Source organism: Loxodonta africana, chromosome Y, assembly GCF_030014295.1.
Source record: "Loxodonta africana isolate mLoxAfr1 chromosome Y, mLoxAfr1.hap2, whole genome shotgun sequence".
Taxonomy (NCBI): domain Eukaryota; kingdom Metazoa; phylum Chordata; class Mammalia; order Proboscidea; family Elephantidae; genus Loxodonta; species Loxodonta africana.
In genome coordinates, this window is record NC_087370.1 from 19,236,116 (window position 1) to 19,256,173 (window position 20,058).

Genomic DNA, 20,058 nt, shown 5'->3' on the forward strand with positions numbered 1-20,058 from the left:
AAGAGCTTGACTCCTTTTTCACTAGCTGGAGCCCTTTAGTAAACAACTTTTCTTGAAAATTTATCGTCACTGTCTTGCATGCTGTGTGAAAACAGAGAGCTCTCAGCTGCTACATGCCTCCCCTCCGTTTGTTAAAAATACAGCAGGCAGCTTCCAACCTTCCTGGTAACACGCCATCACTCCGACCTCAGGGTGAAAAGAGATTTACATCCTATCGATATGGGGAGAGGGAAACCCATGCAAGAAGAGGGCAGCATCACGGTCTTTTGTTTTGTTGTCTGTCTGTCGTGGGCTATGTTTTTAACGTTTCGAGTATAACATTTCACAATCTGAGTAGCTGACCTTTATTGCTCACACAGCGTTCCACCTTGAATTGGAGGCTTGCTGACTCTTTCCGCAAGCCCTCTGCTGCTAGTGACTAGGCTGTGGCGTAAGCCGGACTACGGCAAAAACAGTCCCCCAGGCAGAGTGACCACCGCTCCTGCTGAGCTCTGCAGACAGACTCGGGTACCCAGTTGTTCATCTCTCCCACCCATGCATTTCACATCTATTGAATAAATGGTCGGCTAACATGCTAGCAGACGCTACAAATACAACAGTCCAGACCCTGCCATCAGTGACCCACAGTTCAGACCAGGCCATTGATGGTCATATCCAGATGTTTTCAATGCCAGTACATGAGACTTCCACCATCCATCTGCATGACTGTCATACTGTGGTGGCTTGCATGTTGCTGCGATGCCAGAAGCTATACCACTGGTTTTTCAAATACCAGCAGTGTCACCCATGGTGGACAGGTTTCAGCAGAGCTTCCAGACTAAGACAGAGTAGGAAGAAGGACCTGGCGATCTACTTCCAAAAATCAGCCAGTGAAAACCCTGTGGAGCACTGTTCTACTCTGATACACCTGGGGTCGCTTGGATCAGCCATAAAAAGAGGTGTTCCTGCTTTCTCTGGCTCATCCTCTCGGGGTGGCAGTCAGCAGGGACTGTCAGTGGCTGTCACCCTGGAAGACGCTGAACAACTGCAGTTCTCTTGGATCCCACGACTCATTCCACCATTCACTCATCTCCTTCTCTGCCTGAACCTCTGGGTATCTGCACTTCCGACACCTAATATACCAAAGCTCACGCTTCCTGATTTCAGTCTAGGTCTCAGAATCCCAGGGCATAAAAAAGACAAGTCCTGAGAGTCCTTTATCCACACTCCAGTTGGGAAAGTATGGACATAGATCTGTCATGGAGAAAGATGAATATCCCTCCATAGCTGTATTTACGGCTCATGGCATGGTCAACGTGTTGGGGACCCAGCCCAGAAACCAGCTCCATTCTGAACGGGGTACCTTGTAGGGCTACAAAGGTTTGAAACAAATCAAGTGGTAGGGGTGGTGTTAGCTGCCATTGAGTTGGCTCTGACTGACAGCAACCTTACGGATAACAGAAGGAAACACTGCCATGACCTACGCCATCTTCATGGTCATTGGTATGTTTGAGCCCATTGTTGTGGCTATTATGCCAATCCATCTCATTACGGGGTTTCCTCATTGTTGTTGACCCGCTACTTTAGCAACCATACTGACGTTTTCTAGAGAGTAGCCTTTCCTTATGATGTGTCCAAAGTAAGTGAGTTGAAGTCTCACCATACTTGCTATAAAGAAGCTTTCTGGCTAAACAACATGTTGGCCCAAAACATAATGAACATCTCCCCTAAGTAAGGTGTTCCTTTAAAAAATAAAATCACCTACATGAGACCAAACAGTCAACAGTGACTTTAAGACAAAGATGAGAATGCAAGGGGGCAGGAAAACTAGATTAAGGGAAATAGAACAACCAGAATGGAAATAAAGAGAATGTTCACGCATCGTGAAGAATGTAACCGAGGTCACCGAACAAATTGTGTAAAAATTGTTGAATGGGAGCCTGAACTGCTGTGTAAACCTTCACAGAAAACACAATAAAATATTGAAAAAAAAAAAGAAGCATTCTGGTTGTATTTCTTCTAAGAGTGATTTGTTTGTTCTTCTGGTAGCCCAGAGTATATATTCAACATTCTTTGCCATCACAATTCACATGCATCTTCTCTTCTGTCTTCCTTTTTTCTTTTTTTTTCAGTGGTATCTACCCATATTTAACAAGTTAATTCTTTGCTGATGATTCTTTAATTATTTAACCTTTCGGTTTCTGGATACGTGTGTGCATTGCCCTTAATCTTTTTTTTTTTTTTACATATATATATTTTTTAATAATTTTTATTGTGCTTTAAGTGAAAGTTTACAAATCAAGTCAGTCTGTCACATACAAGCTTATATACACCTTACTCCATACTCCCACTTACTCTCCCCCTAATGAGTCAGCCCGCTCCCGCCTTTCAGTCTCTCCTTTCGTGACAATTTTGCCAGTTTCTAACCCTCTCTATCCTCCTATCTCCCCTCCAGACAGGAGATGCCAACACAGTCTCAAGTGTCCACCTGATACAAATAGCTCACTCTTTGTCAGCATCTCTCTCCAACCCATTGTCCAGTCCCTTCCATGTCTGATGAGTTATCTTCGGGAATGGTTCCTGTCCTGGGCCAACAGAAGGTTTTGGGGACCATGACCACTGGGATTCCTCTAGTGTCAGTCAGACCATTAAGTCTGTCCTTCTTATGAGAATTTGGGGTCTGCATCCCACTGATCTCCTGCTCCCTCAGGGGTTCTCTGTTGTGCTCCCTGTCAGGGCAGTCATAGGTTGTGGCCGGGCACCATCTAGTTCCTCTGGTCTCAGGATGATGTAAGTCTCTGGTTCATGTGGCCCTTTCTGTCTCTTGGGCTCATAGTTATCGTGTGACCTTGGTGTTCTTCATTTTCCTTTGATCCAGGTGGGTTGAGACCAATTGATGCATCTTAGATGGCCACTTGTTAGCATTTAAGACCCCAGATGCCACATTTCAAAGTGGGATGCAGAATGTTTTCATAATAGTATTATTTTGCCAATTGACTTAGAAGTCCACTTAAGCCATAGTCCCCAAACCCCCGCCCTTGCTCCGCTGATCTTTGAAGCATTCAGTTTATCCCGGAAACTTCTTTGCTTTTGGTCCAGTCCAGTTGAGCTGACCTTCCGTGTATTGAGTATTGTCCTTCCCTTCACCTAAAGTAGTTTTTATCTACTAACTAATCAGTAAATAACCCTCTCCCCCCTCCCTCCCTCCCCACCTCGTAACCACAAAAGTATGTGTTCTTCTCAGTTTATACTATTTCTCAAGATCTTATAATAGTGGTCTTATACAATATTTGTCCTTTTGCCTCTGACTCATTTCACTCAGCATAATGCCTTCCAGGTTCCTCCATTTTATGAAATGTTTCACAGATTCGTCACTGTTCTTTATCGATGCGTAGTATTCCATTGTGTGAATATACCACAATTTATTTACCCATTCATCCGTTGATGGACACCTTGGTTGCTTCCAGCTTTTTGCTATTGTAAACAGAGCTGCAATAAACATGGGTGTGCATATATCTGTTCGTGTGAAGGCTGTTATTTCTCTAGGGTATATTCCGAGGAGTAGGATTTCTGGGTTGTATGGTAGCTCTAACTTTTTAAGAAAATGCCAGATAGATTTCCAAAGTGGTTGTACCATTTTACATTCCCACCAGCAGTGTATAAGAGTTCCAATCTCTCCGCAGCCTCTCCAACATTTATTATTTTGTGTTTTTTGGATTAATGCCAGCCTTGTTGGAGTGAGATGGAATCTCATCGTAGTTTTAATCTGCATTTCTCTAATGGCTAATGATCGAGAGCATTTTCTCATGTATCTGTTAGCTGCCTGAATATCTTCTTTAGTGAAGTGTGTGTTCATATCCTTTGCCCACTTCTTGATTGGGTTGTTTGTCTTTTTGTGGTTGAGTTTTGACAGAATCATATAGATTTTAGAGATCAGGCGCTGGTCTGAAATGTCATAGCTGAAAATTCTTTCCCAGTCTGTAGGTGGTCTTTTTACTCTTTTGGTGAAGTCTTTAGATGAGCATAGGTGTTTGATTTTTAGGAGCTCCCAGTTATCTGGTTTCTCTTCATCATTTTTGGTAATGTTTTGTATTCTGTTTATGCCTTGTATTAGGGCTCCTAGGGCTGTCCCTATTTTTTCTTCCATGATCTTTATCGTTTTAGTCTTTATGTTTAGGTCTTTGATCCACTTGGAGTTAGTTTTTGTGCATGGTGTGAGGTATGGGTCCTGTTTCATTTTTTTGCAAATGGATATCCAGTTATGCCAGCACCATTTGTTAAAAAGACTATCTTTTCCCCAATTAACTGACACTGGGCCTTTGTCAAATATCAGCTGCTCATATGTGGATGGATTTATATCTGGGTTCTCAATTCTGTTCCACTGGTCTATGTGCCTGTTGTTGTACTAATACCAGGCTGTTTTGACTACTGTGGCTGTATAATAGGTTCTGAAATCAGGTAGAGTGAGGCCTCCCACTTTCTTCTTCTTTTTCAGTAATGCTTTACTTATCCGAGGCTTCTTTCCCTTCCATACGAAGTTGGTGATTTGTTTCTCCATCACATTAAAAAATGTCATTGGAATTTGGATCAGAAGTGCATTGTATGTATAGATCGTTGCCCTTAATCTTTAATCTGACTGACTTTTCTCACCATGAATTAAAATCAATATCACCCCTATTCCTTCCTGGCTTCAACTTTCATTTAAACTAATGAAATCACCCTGAAATCCCTTGATTCAGAAGACGGCTTGTGCCAAACCACAGCCAGGCATCAGGGCCACATCTACCACGGCCCCACTCTGGATGCGAAAGGCTAGGTTGGACCGTGCCAGCTGTGGTGAGAAGCAGAACAGGATAAAGGGTCATATCTGCTCATGAAACATTCATCAGCTGTCGCAGACTTGAGGGATTGGTGATGACACCAGCTATGCCTGAAGAGAGGACTATTTATTTGCTGTAAAGCTACAGACCGTAGAAAAGGATAGGGGAGGCTCTTCTCTGTGGCCCTCCACAAAGTGCACCATCTTCCCATGCAGATCTCATCCCAATGGTTACTAGCATGCTTTCCAGCACTCTGACGTGATGGTGGCTTCTCCGTGGGGAGTGGCCAGTGACCGGGGTCCGTTAAAGTCAGAACAAGATCTCACTACTCTGGGACATCAGAGATTAAAAATCGAACTCTATATCAGTTTCAATTTGGGGGTTCATTGTACAGCAGACCTTTTGGTAAAGGACATGTTTGTGAAGCACAAGAGAAGCCCTATAGTAAGCGTAACACAAAATTACATATTAGGAGCTCTGGTGGCATAGTGGTTAATAGATTTGTTGCTAACCAAAAGATCGGTAGTTCAAATCCACCAGCCCCTCCTTGGAAACACTATGGGCAGTTCCACTCTGACTATAGGGTCGCTATGAGTCAGAATTGACTCAACAGTGATGGGTTTGTTTGTTTGTTTGTTTGTTTGTTTGTTTTGGTTTTAACTTCTAAGGAGCCCTGATAGCACAACTGTTAAGTGTTCAGTTGCTAACGGAAAGTCAGTGGTTCAAACTCACCCAGAGGCTTGTTGGGAGAAAGACCTGGCAATTTGCTCACATAAAAACTATAGCTCAGGAAATCCTAGGGGGCAGTTTTACTCTGTCACATGGGGGTGCCATGACTCAAAATCGACTTGATGGCATCCAACAACAAGACTTCTAATTACAGACTCTTAAAATACACACATATATACTACTGACCCAACTCACGTGAACAGGGGCTTGTCGAACAAAACACTCACCGTCAATTTCACATGAATTGATGAATCCATAGATACCATAGGCTATACAAGCTATGCACGTGTGTGTGTACAAAGTCATCATTGTTCTTGGAATATCTTTTCAAAGTGAGCATGTGTATATTTGCACAGAAAAATACAAAGTGGTTTCTTTCAACCTAATTTTTTTTTCTTAGCAATGAAGCACTGTTTTCAATAAATCTATAGAGAAGGGACCAGCCGCTGGAGAAGGACACCATGCTTGGTAAAGTAGAGGGTCAGAGACAAAGAGGAAGACCCTCAAAGAGATGGACTGACACAGTGGCTGCAACAATGGGCTCAAGCATAACAACGATTGTGAGGACAGTGCAGGACCCGGCACTGTTTTGTTCTATTGTACATATAGGGTCACTATGAGTCAGAACTAACTCGATAGCACCTAACAACAACCACATAGAGGAACAGGGACCAACACGTGTCTTTTCACAAAGCAGAATAACCAAGGTGCACCTGTCTCTGTTCACAATGACGTAAAACATCTCATTCTTCCCACTAGCATAAAACACCTTTTTATTTAGCCTTGACTGGAACTAAAGAAAGCCATTTACTGAATAAAATTAACTTGCTAAAATCACTCATTGCCTTGCAGCCTTTATTTATTTATCAAAATATCCAGATACTTCTCCATCACCATGGCAAAGATGATATACCAGCTTTAGGACTTGTAGAAGGAGCTATCAGGGTGCATTCTCCTTTAGGGGTGGCCAAGAGCATCAGGCGTAGGCTCTCCTCTGTGAAGAAAAAGGGCTGAGACACCCGGACCATGTCCTAGTCTTCCTCCCTATAATCCTCACTTAGACCTTATCATAAGGAGCCCTGGTGGCACAACAGTTAAGTGCTCAGCTGCTAGCCAGAAGGCTGGTGGTTCAAACCCACGCAGTGGCTCTGAGGGAGAAAGACCTGCCGACCTGCTCCCATAAAGATTCCAGCCTAGGAAACCCTACGGCGCAGTTCTACTCTGTCACATGGGGTCGCTATGAGTCAGAGCCAACCCCACAGCATCCCACAAGGACAACACACCTTCTCAGTGAGCACATCACGCTAGAGTAAGTGGCAGAACAAAGGATGGACCCACAGCTTTCTGTCCTCTGCTGAGGACAGGGTCCCTGGGTGGGACCGATGGTTAGGCACTCAACTTCTGTCCAAAGGAGCCGTGGTGGTGCAGTGAAGAGCTCAGCTGCTAACCAAAATGTCTACAGTTCGAATCCACCAGGCGCTCTCTGGAAACCCTGTGGAGCAGTTCTCCCCTGTTCTACAGGGTGGCTAGGAGTCAGAATCGACTTGACAGCAATGTTTTTTTTTTTTTTCTATCCAAAAGCTTAGCAGTTCGAACCCAGCCAGATGCACCTTGTAGAAAGGCCTTGGGATCTCCTTCTAAAAGGTCACAGTCACTGAGAACCCTAAGGAGCAGTTCTACTCTGCACACATGGGGTCCCCATGAGTCAGAGTTGACCTTGAGGCAACTAACGACAAACACCAAGTTGAGAACGTTGAGTCAGCTCTTCGTCTAAATCCTACCTGTACAACGACCTGTGTGGGCTTTAGCACACCATCCCACTATTCTGAGCCTCAGCTCATCCACCAGAGGACATCCACTGACCAGCCCTGCAGGGTGGTTTTGAAACATGGAAGAGGTGATGAGTGAGAGGCATACACAACGGCTGTGTCCATCCAGGGTGCCAGTAACTGGCTTCCACTAAGTGTTTGTGGCGCTCCAGCAAGCCCCACACTGTGCCCCTATATGCGCTGGACAGCTGACGTGGGTATGTTTTATGCAGCACTTAACAGAGGGCATGGTATAAGGCAAAGGTTGGGATTACGGGTTGTTGTTGGGTGTGGTGGAGTCAATTCCTACTCACAGTGACCTCATGTGACAGAGTAGAACTTCCCCACAGGGTTTCCTGGGCTGTAACCTATACAGAAGCAGATGGCCAGGTCTTTCTCCCATGGAGCTGCTAAGGTGGGTTTGAACATCCGACCTTTTGGTCGGCAGCTGAGTGCTGAACCTTTGCACCACCAGTGTTCCATAGGTATTAGACCAGTGACTCTCAATCAGAGGTAATTAACCATCTGCAAAGGGAACATGGAAATGTCTGGAGACGTTTTTGGTTGTCACATCCCAGGTCTCTTCCCACTAAATGCCAGTAGCACCCCCAGTAACGGCAACTGAAAGTATCCCCAGATATTGCCAAATGCCCTCTGGTCGTCAGCATTGCCCCCTGTTGAGAATCACTGCTCCAGATCAATATTTCTTTCTTTTTTTTTTATTGTTCTTTAAGTGAAAGTTAAGTGAAATTCATGTCAGTTTCTCACACAAAAACTTAGACACATTGTTATGTGACCCTAGTTGCTCTCCCCCTAATTAGACAGCACTCTCCACCCTGTATTTCCATGTCCATTCCACCAGCTCCTGTCCCCCTCTGCCCTCTCATCTCCCCTCCAGACAGGAGCTGTCCACATAGCCTCATGTGTCTACTTGAGCCAAGAAGCTCACTCCTCACCAGTACCATTTTCTAATGTATAGTCCAGCCTATCCTCTGTCTGAAGAGTTGGCTTCAGGAATGGTTTTAGTTCTGGGCTAACGGAGAGTCCAGGGGCCATAGCCTGTGGGGTCCCTCCAGTCTCAGTCAGGCCATTAAGTCTGGTCTTTTTACTAGAATTTGAGTTCTGCACCTTACTTTTCTAGATCAGTATTTATTTGATGATTATATGTCTTTGTTGTTGGTATTATTGAGTTAACTCTGACTCATTGCAACACCGTGCGACAGAGGAGAACCACCCCAGAGGGTTTTCTACGGTGTCATCTTCACGGAAGCTGATCAGCAGGCCTTTTTCCCTTGGAGCCGCTGGGTGTGTTCGAACCTCCAACCTTTGGGTTAGCAGTCCAACACTTAACCATTTGCGCCACCAGGGCTCTGTATAAGGAGAGCAGGGTCTCCCTAATGACTTCACAATTCCCTCCTCCCTGTGAGAGAGACAAGGATTTCTTGCTAATGAAAGCACAGAAAGGATGAATTACTGCACTGCTCAGAACACGTGATGAGCTAATTCTCTACCTCGCCAATAACGGAAGCGCCTCCCCAAGATAAATTTATCCCTAAATGAGCAAATTAGGATGAGGGACTGTGCGGTGGATGGTTCTACATTCCAACACGTCAGTCTTCTCAATTTAGAAATATGCTCTTATAATCTAAGGGTACGCTCCAAAGCTGGCTAGGCGCACCTCATTTCAGCATCACAAACCAATGAGGAATCATTGCCTTGCCAAAAAAAAAAAAAAAAACCGTTGCTGTCAAGTTGATTCCGACGTATAGCAACCCTATAGCACAGAGTTGAACTGCCGTATCGGATTTCCAAGGAGCGGCTGGTGGATTTGAACTGCCGACCTTTTGGATAGCAGCCGAGCTGTCAACCACTGCGCCACTGACGCTGCATCTGGTTGGTGTCAACTGTCATATACTAGCCAAAAACCTGGCCGTGTGAACCCACCCAGAGGTGCCTCAGAAGACAAGCCTGGCAATCTGCTTCCAAAAGGCCACAGCCGTGAAAACCCTGTGGAGGGCAGCTCTACTCTGCACACATGGGGTCACCGTGAGTCAGAGTCCATGAGACGGAACCCGACAACAACAATCTGCATCTGAACATCTCAAGCTGGCATCTCAGGAGCCAAGCCCTGAGTAGAAGTCATTTCAGCAACACAGTGTACAGCAAGAACGTACATTTTAGAAATAAGGGTTTAAAGCCCAGTGCCTTCAGTGTATCAACTGAGGGGGAGCTTTGTATACGGAATACATATATATATATATATACACATACATACATTTTTATTTTAGTATGTTAATCCATCTAAATAAGGCACTGCTCATAATAAATGAGAGAGTCTGAATTCACAAGCACGTGAAGACATTTCGGGAACACTGCCGTCGCTTTGATGAGACGTTCATGGCTCTGCTTCTGACTAACGTAGATGCATCTCTCACAAAAGTGGTGAGGCCTGCCTAAATTATTCAGGACACTGTGATTAACGAGATAATGCATACAAACGTGTCTTCAGGTCTTGGGAAAGAAATGTTTTATCAACATGGTGGCATCACCCTTGTGATGAATCTTTGCCAGCGTAGCCAGGCAATGCTCTCGGTGGAAGCCACGTTCCGCTAACCAGATTATGTAACATAACACAGGAGGATAGTTTTACCCAAGCATAAATCTTCCTAGATGCCGGACATTTCTGTATCTCTGGGTAATGTGTACCCGAAACTTTTGTGCATGGCACCACGGTACACAAACACTAGTGTCTTCACTGATATTGACAACGCATTATCCCAACGGGGACAGTAAGCATTAACATCAAACCCAGCACTGTCGAGTCTATTCCGACTCATGGTGCCCCCTTGTGTGTCAGAGTAGAACTGCGCTCTGTAGGGTTTTCTATGGATGATTTTTGTGAAGCCAATCACCAGGCCTTTCTTCCAAGGCACCTCCAATCTTTCAGTTAGCAGTGAGTGAGTTAACCTTTTCTGCCACCCAGGGACATCATTAATGTTAGAATTGTCTATTTTGTAGGAAAAAAAAAAAGTCCTCTGGTTATAACTCAATAAACATAACCCTCACCTACAGTGTTGCTTTGGTTGTTAGGTGCTGTCGAGTCACTTCCGACTCATAGCGACCCTATGCACAACAGAACGAAACACGGCCTGGTCCTGTGTCATCCTCACAATTGTTGCTATGCTTGAACTCATCGTTGCAGCCACTGTGCCAATCCATGTTGTTGAGGTTCTTCATCTTTTTACCTGACCCTCTACTTTACCAAGCATGATGTCCTTCTCCAGGGATTGATCCTTCCTGATAACATATACAAAGTATGTGAGATGTAGTCTCGCCATCCTTGCTTCTAAGGAGCATTCTGGTTGTACTTCTTCCAAGACAGATTTGTTCGTTCTTTTGGCAGTCCATGGTATATTCAATACTCTTTGCCAACACCGCAATTCAAATGCATCTATTCTTCTTCGGTCTTCCTTATTTGTGGACCAGCTTTCACATGCATATGAGGTTATTGAAAACTCTATGGCTTGGGTCAGGTGCACCTTAGTCCTCAAGGTGACATCTTTGCTTTTCAACACTTTAAAGAGGTCTATTCTTGAGATGGTCTCTAAATTCGGGTGGGATATACTCAAGGTCATCCTTTGGTTCTCCTGGACTTGTTCTAATCTTCTTCAGCTTCAGCTTGAACTTGTATCTGAGCAATTGATGGTCTGATCCGCAGTCGGCCCCTGGCCTTGTTCTGACTGATGATATTGAGCTCTTCCATCGTCTCTTTCCACAGATGTAGTCAATTTGATTCCTGTGTGTTTCATCTGGCGAGGTCCACATGTATAGTTGCCATTTTTGTTGGTGAAAAAAGTTATTTGTAATGAAGAAGTTCGTAGAGCACCTTAAATCTCTAGTTGGGGGAGAAAACTGAAGAACCCTTAATATAATTAAGATGGACTAGTTGGGCTTCAATACTTATGATAATCAGATTAGTTTTGCTCCCCTCCCAAACCCATATGCTGAGGAATCCATTAAAAAGCCTTGTAATCATATGAATATTCATACATTCACTAAATTAAATCATTTCTGTCAAAATATAACATGCTATAAAAAGCGATTCACCCTGTAAGCTGAGTGTTAACTTCTGAACCCTGACATGTATAATGGATGTTATATTAATCTCCTTTGCCTGCGTTTCTGGAGTACCCAAGCGGTACAAACGGTTCACACGTTTGATGCTGACCAAATGGCTGGAGGTTCAAGTCCTCTCAGAGGCACCTCGGAAGAAAGGCCTGGTGATCTGCTTTTGAAAACTCAGCCACTGAAAACCCTGTCAAGCACAGTTCTGCTCTGACACACATGGGGTCGCCGTGAGTCGGAGCTTACTAGATGGTAGGTAGGTAGTGGCATGTGGTTTTGAGAGATTGCTGGTAGATCTGTAAGTGATGTGAGAATGTTCAGGGGTTTTAGTAAATCTGATCAACAGACTGTTGTAGAGTTTTGGCTTAAATGAGTTGGCCTGCCGTTGGTGGTCAGTGGCAGAATTCTCGCCTTCCATGCGGGATATCTGGGTTCCATCCCGGGCCGATGTACCTCATGAGCAGCCAACACCTATCCGTCGGTAGGGGATGGTGTGTTGCTGTGACGCTAATCAGCTTTCAGCAGAGCTTCCAGACTAAGACTAGGAAGAAAGGCCTGGTGATCTCCATCTGAAATCAGCCAATGAAAACCCTATGGATCACAGGGGTCTGATCTGCAATCAGTCACGGGTCTGGCACAGGTCTGGACAGTGTTTTCTTCTGTTGTGTATGGGGCTACCATGAGTAACCTCCTTTGGAAATTGTTATGGATTAAATTGTGCCTCCTAAAACGAGGTGCTATAAAATCCTAACCCCTATACCTGTGGTGGAGCCCTGGTGGCGCAGTGGTTAAGAGCTACAGTGGCTAACCAAAAGGTCAGCAGTTCGAATCCACCAGCTGCTCCTTGGAAACCCTATGGGGCAGTTCTACTCTGTACTATAGGGTTGCTGTGGATGGCAATGGGTATACCAGGGGTTAGGATCCCATTTGGGAATGGATTTTCTTTGTTATGTTAGTGAGACTGTGTGAGCGTAGGCTGTGTCTTCAATCTCTTCTGAGATATAAAAGGAGCAGATTAAGTCACCAGAGATGGGGAAAGATAGATGCCACTTGGAGATCACCGAGGAACCCAGGAACAAAAGCTGACAAGGGCCTTCCCCCAGAGCAAACAGCGAGAGAGCCTTCCCCTCAAACTGGCACCCTGAAATTGGACTTCCAGCCTCCTAAACTGTCAGAAAACAAATTTCTGCTTGTTAAAGCCACCCACTTACGGTATTTCTCTTGTGGCAGCACTAGATGACTAAGACAGAAATCAATTTAAATCATTTATCACTTTGGAAATAAAAATATACATATTTTCATATACAACCAAAATATTCATATCTATTTTTCTCTGATTCTATTCTCCTCTGGTTAAAAATATTAAAACATTGGTCAACATACACTTTAAAATAATCCTTCGAATATTCAAAATTTTTTAGTGAATTAGGCCCTTATGCTTCATTTCTCCATAAAATTCTCCCAATTCCTTTAAACTCCTCCCATAAATTCTTAATATCAAATAATCCTTTTGAAGACCAGACTTAATGGTCTGACCGAGACTTGAGAAACCCCAGAAGACACGGCCCCCGGACCCTCTTGTTAACCCAGAATTAAAACCATTCGCAAAGCCAACTCTTCAGACAAAGAATACACTGGACTATAAAACATAAAATAATACTTGGTGCTTCTTAGTTCAAGGTAGATACCCAAGACCAAATGGGCAGCTCCTGTCTGGAGGCGAGATGAGAAGGCAGAGAGGGACAGAAGCTGGTTGAATGGACATGGGAAATCTGGGGTGGAAAGGAGGAGTGTGCTTTCACATTATAGGGAGAGCAACTAGGGTCACCTAACAATGTGTGTTTAAGTTTTGTATGAGAAATCAGCTTGAGCTATAAACTTTCACCTACAGCACCAATAAAAAAATTAATAACCCTTTTGTAAAAACCAGAGGATCATGTTGTTTTTATTTTCCTTTATGAGCCTGCCTCTTAAATTTAGCAGTGTATGTTAAATATTAACCGGTCTCGAGGCTTGACTCCCTATGGGTGTGCCCCTAAGTTCTTTTATCCTTTTCTCACTGAGTCTGCCCTTTCTCTCCAGCTGTTCCCAGGTTCCCGTAGGGTTTGACTAAATGTCTGTCATTTCCAAATGCAGCCCTCTGTTCCAGGTCCACCCACACGCCGAGACGTTCATCCCGCTTAACATATTTAGCTTCTAAGAAAATTTCATTTCAAGTATTTCTCAGCTTCAAAACCAATCGGAAAGCCTGCTTGTGGTGTGTCTGTGTGTTGTGTGGCTTCCAGTGGATTCTGACTCATAGCGACCCTATAGAATAGAGCAGAACTGCCCCATAGGGTTTCCAAGGCTGTAAATCTTTATAGGAACAGATCTCCAGGTATTTTCTCCTGTGGAATGGCTGGGGGGTTTCAGCTGCTGACCTTTCTGTTAGCAGCTGAGTGCCTAACCATTGTGCCACCAGGGCTCCTACTGCTTGTGATAGAGGATGCTAGGTATTCATCTAGACTTGTTTAATTTTCTTCTTACTGGGCCCATAAAAAAAAAAAAAAAAAAAAAAAAAACCCGATGCCACTGAGTCAACTCCAGCTCATGGAGAACCCATGTGTTATAGAGTAGAACTCAGCTCCGTAGGGTTTTCTTAGTTGTAATCTTTACAGAAGGAGATTGCCAGGACTGTTCTGTGGCAGTACCACTGGACAGGTTTGAACCACCAACTTTTTGATTTGTAGTTGAAGTCGAATAGTTTGTGGCACCTAGGGACCTCTGGACACCTAAAAAAAAAAAAAAAAAAATACCTGCTGCTGAGTTGTCGATTCTGACTCATAGTGGCCCTAGGGAGACTGTATTTAGCTCCATCACAAGTCAGGTTGGGGATACTGAACTTGTTCTACCTGAAGACTCCTGAGCTAAAGTGGTATGTGTCACTCCCGTAATAAGGTAAGAAAACATCCCTGGGGCACCCACCAACTCTTTCTCCCATGTGGTTGCAACTGTGGAGGCCATGTGTTGAGAAGATGGAGCCATGAGATCTTAGCAGCCTGGATCCCTGAGTCTCCATGTGGAGGAGAGCTTCCTGGGAGTATCTGCCAATCAGCACGGGCAAGAAATAAACGTTCACCTGTAAGTCCGCTGAGATTCTGTTAGTCTTTGCCTGCAGAACCGGAAATTGGTACCAGCACTGGGATGACACATTTAATCCCAAAATAAAAATGTAAATTATACAGTGCTGTCTCTGCCACTGGAGTTGCTGGCGGGCACGAACAGTTAACGCACTCGGGTGCTAACCAAAAGACTTGAGGTTCGAGTCCACCCAGAGGCGCCTTGAAGAAAAGCCCCAGTGATCTACTGAAAAATCAGCGAAATGCTCTGACATACACAGGGTTGCCACAAGTTGGAGTCAACTTGATGGCAACTGTAAAACATTACCTCTACCCTGGTGGTGCGGTGGTTGAGCTCTCGGCTGCTAACTGAAAGGATGGCAGTTCGAACTCATCAGCGGCTCCACAGGAGAAAGATGTGGCCCTATTTCTGTAAAGATTTCAGCATTGAAAACCCTACAGGGCAGTACTACCCTGTCCTATAGAGTAATTGTGAGTCAGAATTGACTTGATGGAAGCAAGTTTGGTTTTGGGTTACCTTCCTTATAAGGAGTCCCTAGGTTGTACAAATGGTTAAGCACTCAACTATACTAGCTAAAGTTGGAAGTTCGAACCCACCCCAAGATGTCTCAGAAGAAAAGCCATGCGATCTGCTTCTGAAAATCAGCCAAAGAAAACCCTGCGGATCACAATGGTCTGATCCCTAAACCGATCACGGAGTTGACGCACAACCGGCCTGCATTTCATTCCACGGGGTCACCATGAATCAGGGGCCCAGCCCACGGCAGCCAACAATAGCAACAACATGGAGGAAAATGCCAGCCAAGAGGCGATACCCACCGCTGGATGAACTGGACCGCTTCAGCCGTCAGCCTCTGCGTGAGGTTGTCATAGGACAAGGGCTGCTGGGTGACCTCATGGTTCCGCATCAAGAAGCAGTTGAAGGGTCGGAAGTAATGAAGGAAACAGAGCAGAAGGCCCAAAATGGTGGCGGCCAGGAGGAGCAGGCAGAGGAAGATGGTGTGAGGCACACACAGCAGCCTCACACAGTTGAGTACGGCCAGCGTGAGCAGTGCCACCCCGATGACCTGCAGTGGTATGAAGGCCACCAGCTGGATGCCAGTGGTAAATACGCTGCCGGCCCCGGGCTTGCAGTCTCTGAGGTTGGTCAACGTGAGCCCATAGAAGTAATCGAAGCCGTGGCTGAGAGGGTGGTGGCAGAAGTCGGATTTGCTGTTACAGTTTGACCCCAGGTGCCACTTCCCTGAGAAGACAAACAGACGAGACCTTGAATCTCTTCCCAGAAACACCAGTCTATCCTGATGCATGGCGACCTCATGTGTGTCAGAGTAGAACTGTGCTCTATGGGCTGTTCATTGGCTGGTTTTTTGGAAGCAGGTCGCCAGGACTTTGTTCCCAGGGGAGCCCTGGTGGTGCAGTGGTTAAGAGGTCGGGAGCTAACCAAAAGGTCTGCAGTTTGAATCCACCAGCCACTCCTTGGAAACTCTATGCGGCAGTTCTACTCTGTCCTGTAGGGTGGCTACGAGTCAGAACTGACTCAACAGCAATGGGTTTGGGTGTTTTGGTTTTCTCACCAGGAGCCTCTGGGTGGACTAGAACCACCAACCTTTCCATAAGCAGCCAAGTGCAAGGGTAAGTATAAGAGTAGTGAAAAATGAGGTTCCTATGGGGCAAATTTGGGAGCCCCGGTGGTGTAGTGGTTAAGAGTTTGGCTGCTAACCAAAAGGTCAGCAGTTCAAATCCACCAGGCACTCCTTGGAAACCCTATGGCGCAGTTCTACTCTGTCCTATAAGGTCATTATGAGTAGGAATTGACTCAACAGCAACAGGTTTTTTGGCTTATGAGGCAATTACAGCAGATAATCCTACTAAAACCAGTTGCCTTCAGATCAATGCTGTCGAGGTGACCCCACATGTGTCAGGGTAGAGCTGAGCTCCATGAGATTTCCGATGGCTGAAAATTTCAAACCGGATTGCCAGGTCTTTCTTCCAAGGCTCCTCTAGGTGGACTTGAATCACCAACCTTTCACTTAGCAGTGAAGCCTATTAACTGTTCGTGCCACCAAAAACCAAAAAACCAAACCTGCTGCCGTCAAGTTAATTCCAACTCATGGTGATGCCCTGTGTGACAGGGTAGAACTGAGCTCCACAGGGTTTTCTTGATGGTAATTCTTATGGAAGTAGATCTCCAGGCCTTTCTTAGGTGGTGCTGTTGAGTGGGTTTGGACCTCCAGCCTTTAGGAGCATAGTTACACCACCCAAGGACTCCCTAATCCCAATACCGGAAAACCAAACCCACTGCGATCGAGTTGATTCCGACTCAGTGACTCTATAGGACAGAGTAGAGCTTCCCCATAGGGTTTCCAAGGAGCAGCTGGTGGATTCAAACTGCCTACCTTTTGGTCAGCAGCCGAACTCTTAGCCGTTGAGCTGCCAGGGCTCCAACAGACACCCCGATTTTAACATCAGCTTCTAAGTCACACACACTAAAAAATAACACCCTTCTGCGTATTTCATCAACCAAGGCTTTGCAATTATAGCTACCTACTGTTTACCCTTGCTTTGCCACAAACACTAGGGTTTTGGCTCTTCTACCAGAATACAAGAGCTAAGTTAGTGACTGCAAAAAAGGTAAAAAAAATAAATAAGTAAGAAGAGAACTAACCTATTTAATAGGCAGGAAAGCAAACTACATAAAAAACTGCTAGCATTTTTTTTTTTTTTCTGGTATAGACGCTTTTCTGTGACACTTCCTCAACACTGAATTTTTATAACCAACTTAATGTTCATCCTTGAATGTTGGGAGTTAAAATGAGTCCTTACTCAAAGAAACTACCCCTGAGGCAGAAGGAAACCATGCTCAATAATCCAGCAATTATTTTAAACACCTATGAAAATTTCTTACAAAATGTTAATCGTACCACTAAATTCGTGAGCACTTAAAAAAAAAAAAAAAGATGATGGTTTGATATCAAGATGCGAGAGGAAAAAGAAGGGTCATTTTGCTCCTAGGAGACTTTCTAGGATCCATCCAAGGAATTGCTTAGACCTGGGCTGTGTCAAGCAATTGGGAAGTACACATCAACACTACCAATGGGGTGATGTCAACACGAGTGCCAGTCGAGCAAAATTCTGTCTCGATTTTAGTATGGAAATGTAAAATGGAAATTTTTATCAACAGCTTGGCGTGAATACATAGATTTGCATGTTCTGTGTGTCTGTTTCTCTCTCATTTATTATTTATCATCTAGTTATCTATCTCATCTAGCTCTGATCTATCATCTAACTCACACAGCAAATTCATCTACCCATCTATCCATACATCCATCCATCTACCTACCTAACCAAAACCAAGCCCACTGCCGTCGACCTGATTCTGACTCACAGCAACCCTATAGGACAGAGTAGAGCTGCCACGTAGGGTTTCCAAGGAGTGGATTCAAACTGCTGACCTTCAGTTTAGCAACTGACCTCTTAACCACTGAGCCACCAGGGATACCTACCTACGTATCTATTTATCTCTCATTTATTTCTGTCTTATACCTATCTATTTATCATCTATCTCATCTCTCCTTCCTCCCTCCCTCCCTCACTCCCTTTCATCCATCCATCCATCCATCCATCCATCCATCCATCCATCCATCCATCCACCCATCCATCCACCTATTTATCTCTCATCTATTTCTGTTTTCTATCTATCTGTCTATCATCATCATCATAATCATCTAACTTGATTATCTACCTCATCTATTTCTCTTTTATCTGTTGTCAATTACCTATCTATCTACACACATACACACACACATACATGTGTATAAATGCACGTATCTACACATCCAAATACCCAGATAAACTCTTCCCTCTTTCATTTAGAAATGAAGTCCTTTCTCCTGTATATAACACTGTGCAAAGCATACGGGGGGATGCAACTGCTAAGCAGGCCACCCCAATACTCTCTCCCACTCTCCTGCTCACCCCTCCTCAGCCGCCCATACCAATCAGAGCCGTCGAGTATCCCTGGTTCTTCAGCAGCCTGGCGAACGTGATCTCACTGGTGGGTAGCCCTCCAGAGGAGGCGGTGACGATATATACACCAATCCTGGATGAGGACGCCATTCCTGCAGCAGGAAAACCCAGCATTAAGGTGGGAGAACACAGGAGTTTGCCCCAAGCAGGACGGGAGAGCAACTGCAATGGTGACAGAGTTACCTGATCTGATGGGGTACCGGCCGGTCATGAAGGCCGCCCTGCTCGGTGTGCACAGGGGTGATGCGGCCAAGTGCTGGGTGAGCTTCACACCCCCTTGGGCCAGCCGGTCAATGTTGGGAGTCCTGGAACAAAAAGGACCCTGTCATCGTTGGAGACTGGGATGGTTCATGTTAGATGTCATCTTGGCTAGGCTATGGTTCTCAGGGGTTTGACAGACACTGGACCGGGTGCTCTTCCGTAATGTAGTGTAATGTAATGTAATGCGATGTGATGTAATGTAATATAACGTAATGTAATCATGTTCCATAATGTAACGTAAGATAGTGTAATCATATTCTATAATGTAATGTAATGTAATCATCTTCCATGATGTGATCTGATGTGAGCAGGCAAATAGTAGAAAGGAGAGTTTCCTAAGGGGTGGTGCCTGAGTCCAGAATATAAATGGATATTCTGGCAAAGCTTGCTCTCTCTCTCAACCCTGTGCTCTTCTTGTTGCCTGACCTCCAGTTCTTGGGACATTGTTGTTGATGTTGTTGTGTCCTGTCAAGTTAATTCCAAATTACAGTCACTCCATGTGACAGAATAGAACTTTCCCATATGGTTTTCTTGGCTGTAATCTTTACGAGAGCAGATCATGAGGTCTTTCCTCCCACAGAGCCCCTGGGTGGGTTTGAACCACTGACCCTTTGGTTACCAGCCAAGTGCTTAACCATTGCACCACCAGGGCTCCTTTCTTGGGACATGAGCCTGCAAAAATCTCCAGACTGCCACCTGACCTGCAGATTTTGGGTTCACCAGCCCATGCAACCTCATGAGCCAGCAGAGTCCTCCAGTCTGCCACCTGACCCACAGATTTGGGACTTGCCAGCCCCCACAACTGCATGAGCCATTTCCTTGAAGTAAATCTCTCTCTCCGTCTCTCTCTATATACGTGTATATACATCTCACTGGATTTGTCCCTCTAGAGAACCTGGACTAAGACAGACACCTTGAAAACAATGGTCTCCCTATTGCATTTTGCGGTTCTCAATGACCCATGGCAACTGGGTGCTGGTGTGAGGGAGGGATCAGAGGTGAGAGGGAGGGGAGGTAATGCAGAACCGAGATCAAAACCATGGAGAGGGCCCAGTGACCCAGGGGTAGCTTCCCCCCGGGGCCCACTCATGCTCTCAAAGGGGCTCTGGGCTACTGTCCCCTCCAGCTCTGGGTTAGCAGAGAAGAACCACACCTTGGAGCTGGGCACCTGCAAGGAGGGAGGTGGGATAT

The 20,058-nt window shown here is 45.1% G+C and overlaps 1 protein-coding gene across 4 annotated transcripts in view; it reads right to left on the reverse strand.

Moving 5' to 3' along the window:
* Nucleotides 1-20,058, reverse strand: part of LOC135228988 (steryl-sulfatase-like) — a 196,341-nt gene that overhangs the window by 99,555 nt on the left and 76,728 nt on the right. For all 4 annotated transcript variants that reach the window (XM_064278727.1, XM_064278729.1, XM_064278728.1 and 1 more), the window contains exons 4-6: nt 18,790-18,911; nt 18,576-18,698; nt 15,400-15,823 (exon numbers count right to left, since the gene is read on the reverse strand). In XM_064278727.1, the coding sequence (XP_064134797.1) occupies nt 15,400-15,823; nt 18,576-18,698; nt 18,790-18,911 (669 nt within the window). The remainder of the gene's footprint in view (nt 1-15,399; nt 15,824-18,575; nt 18,699-18,789; nt 18,912-20,058) is intronic.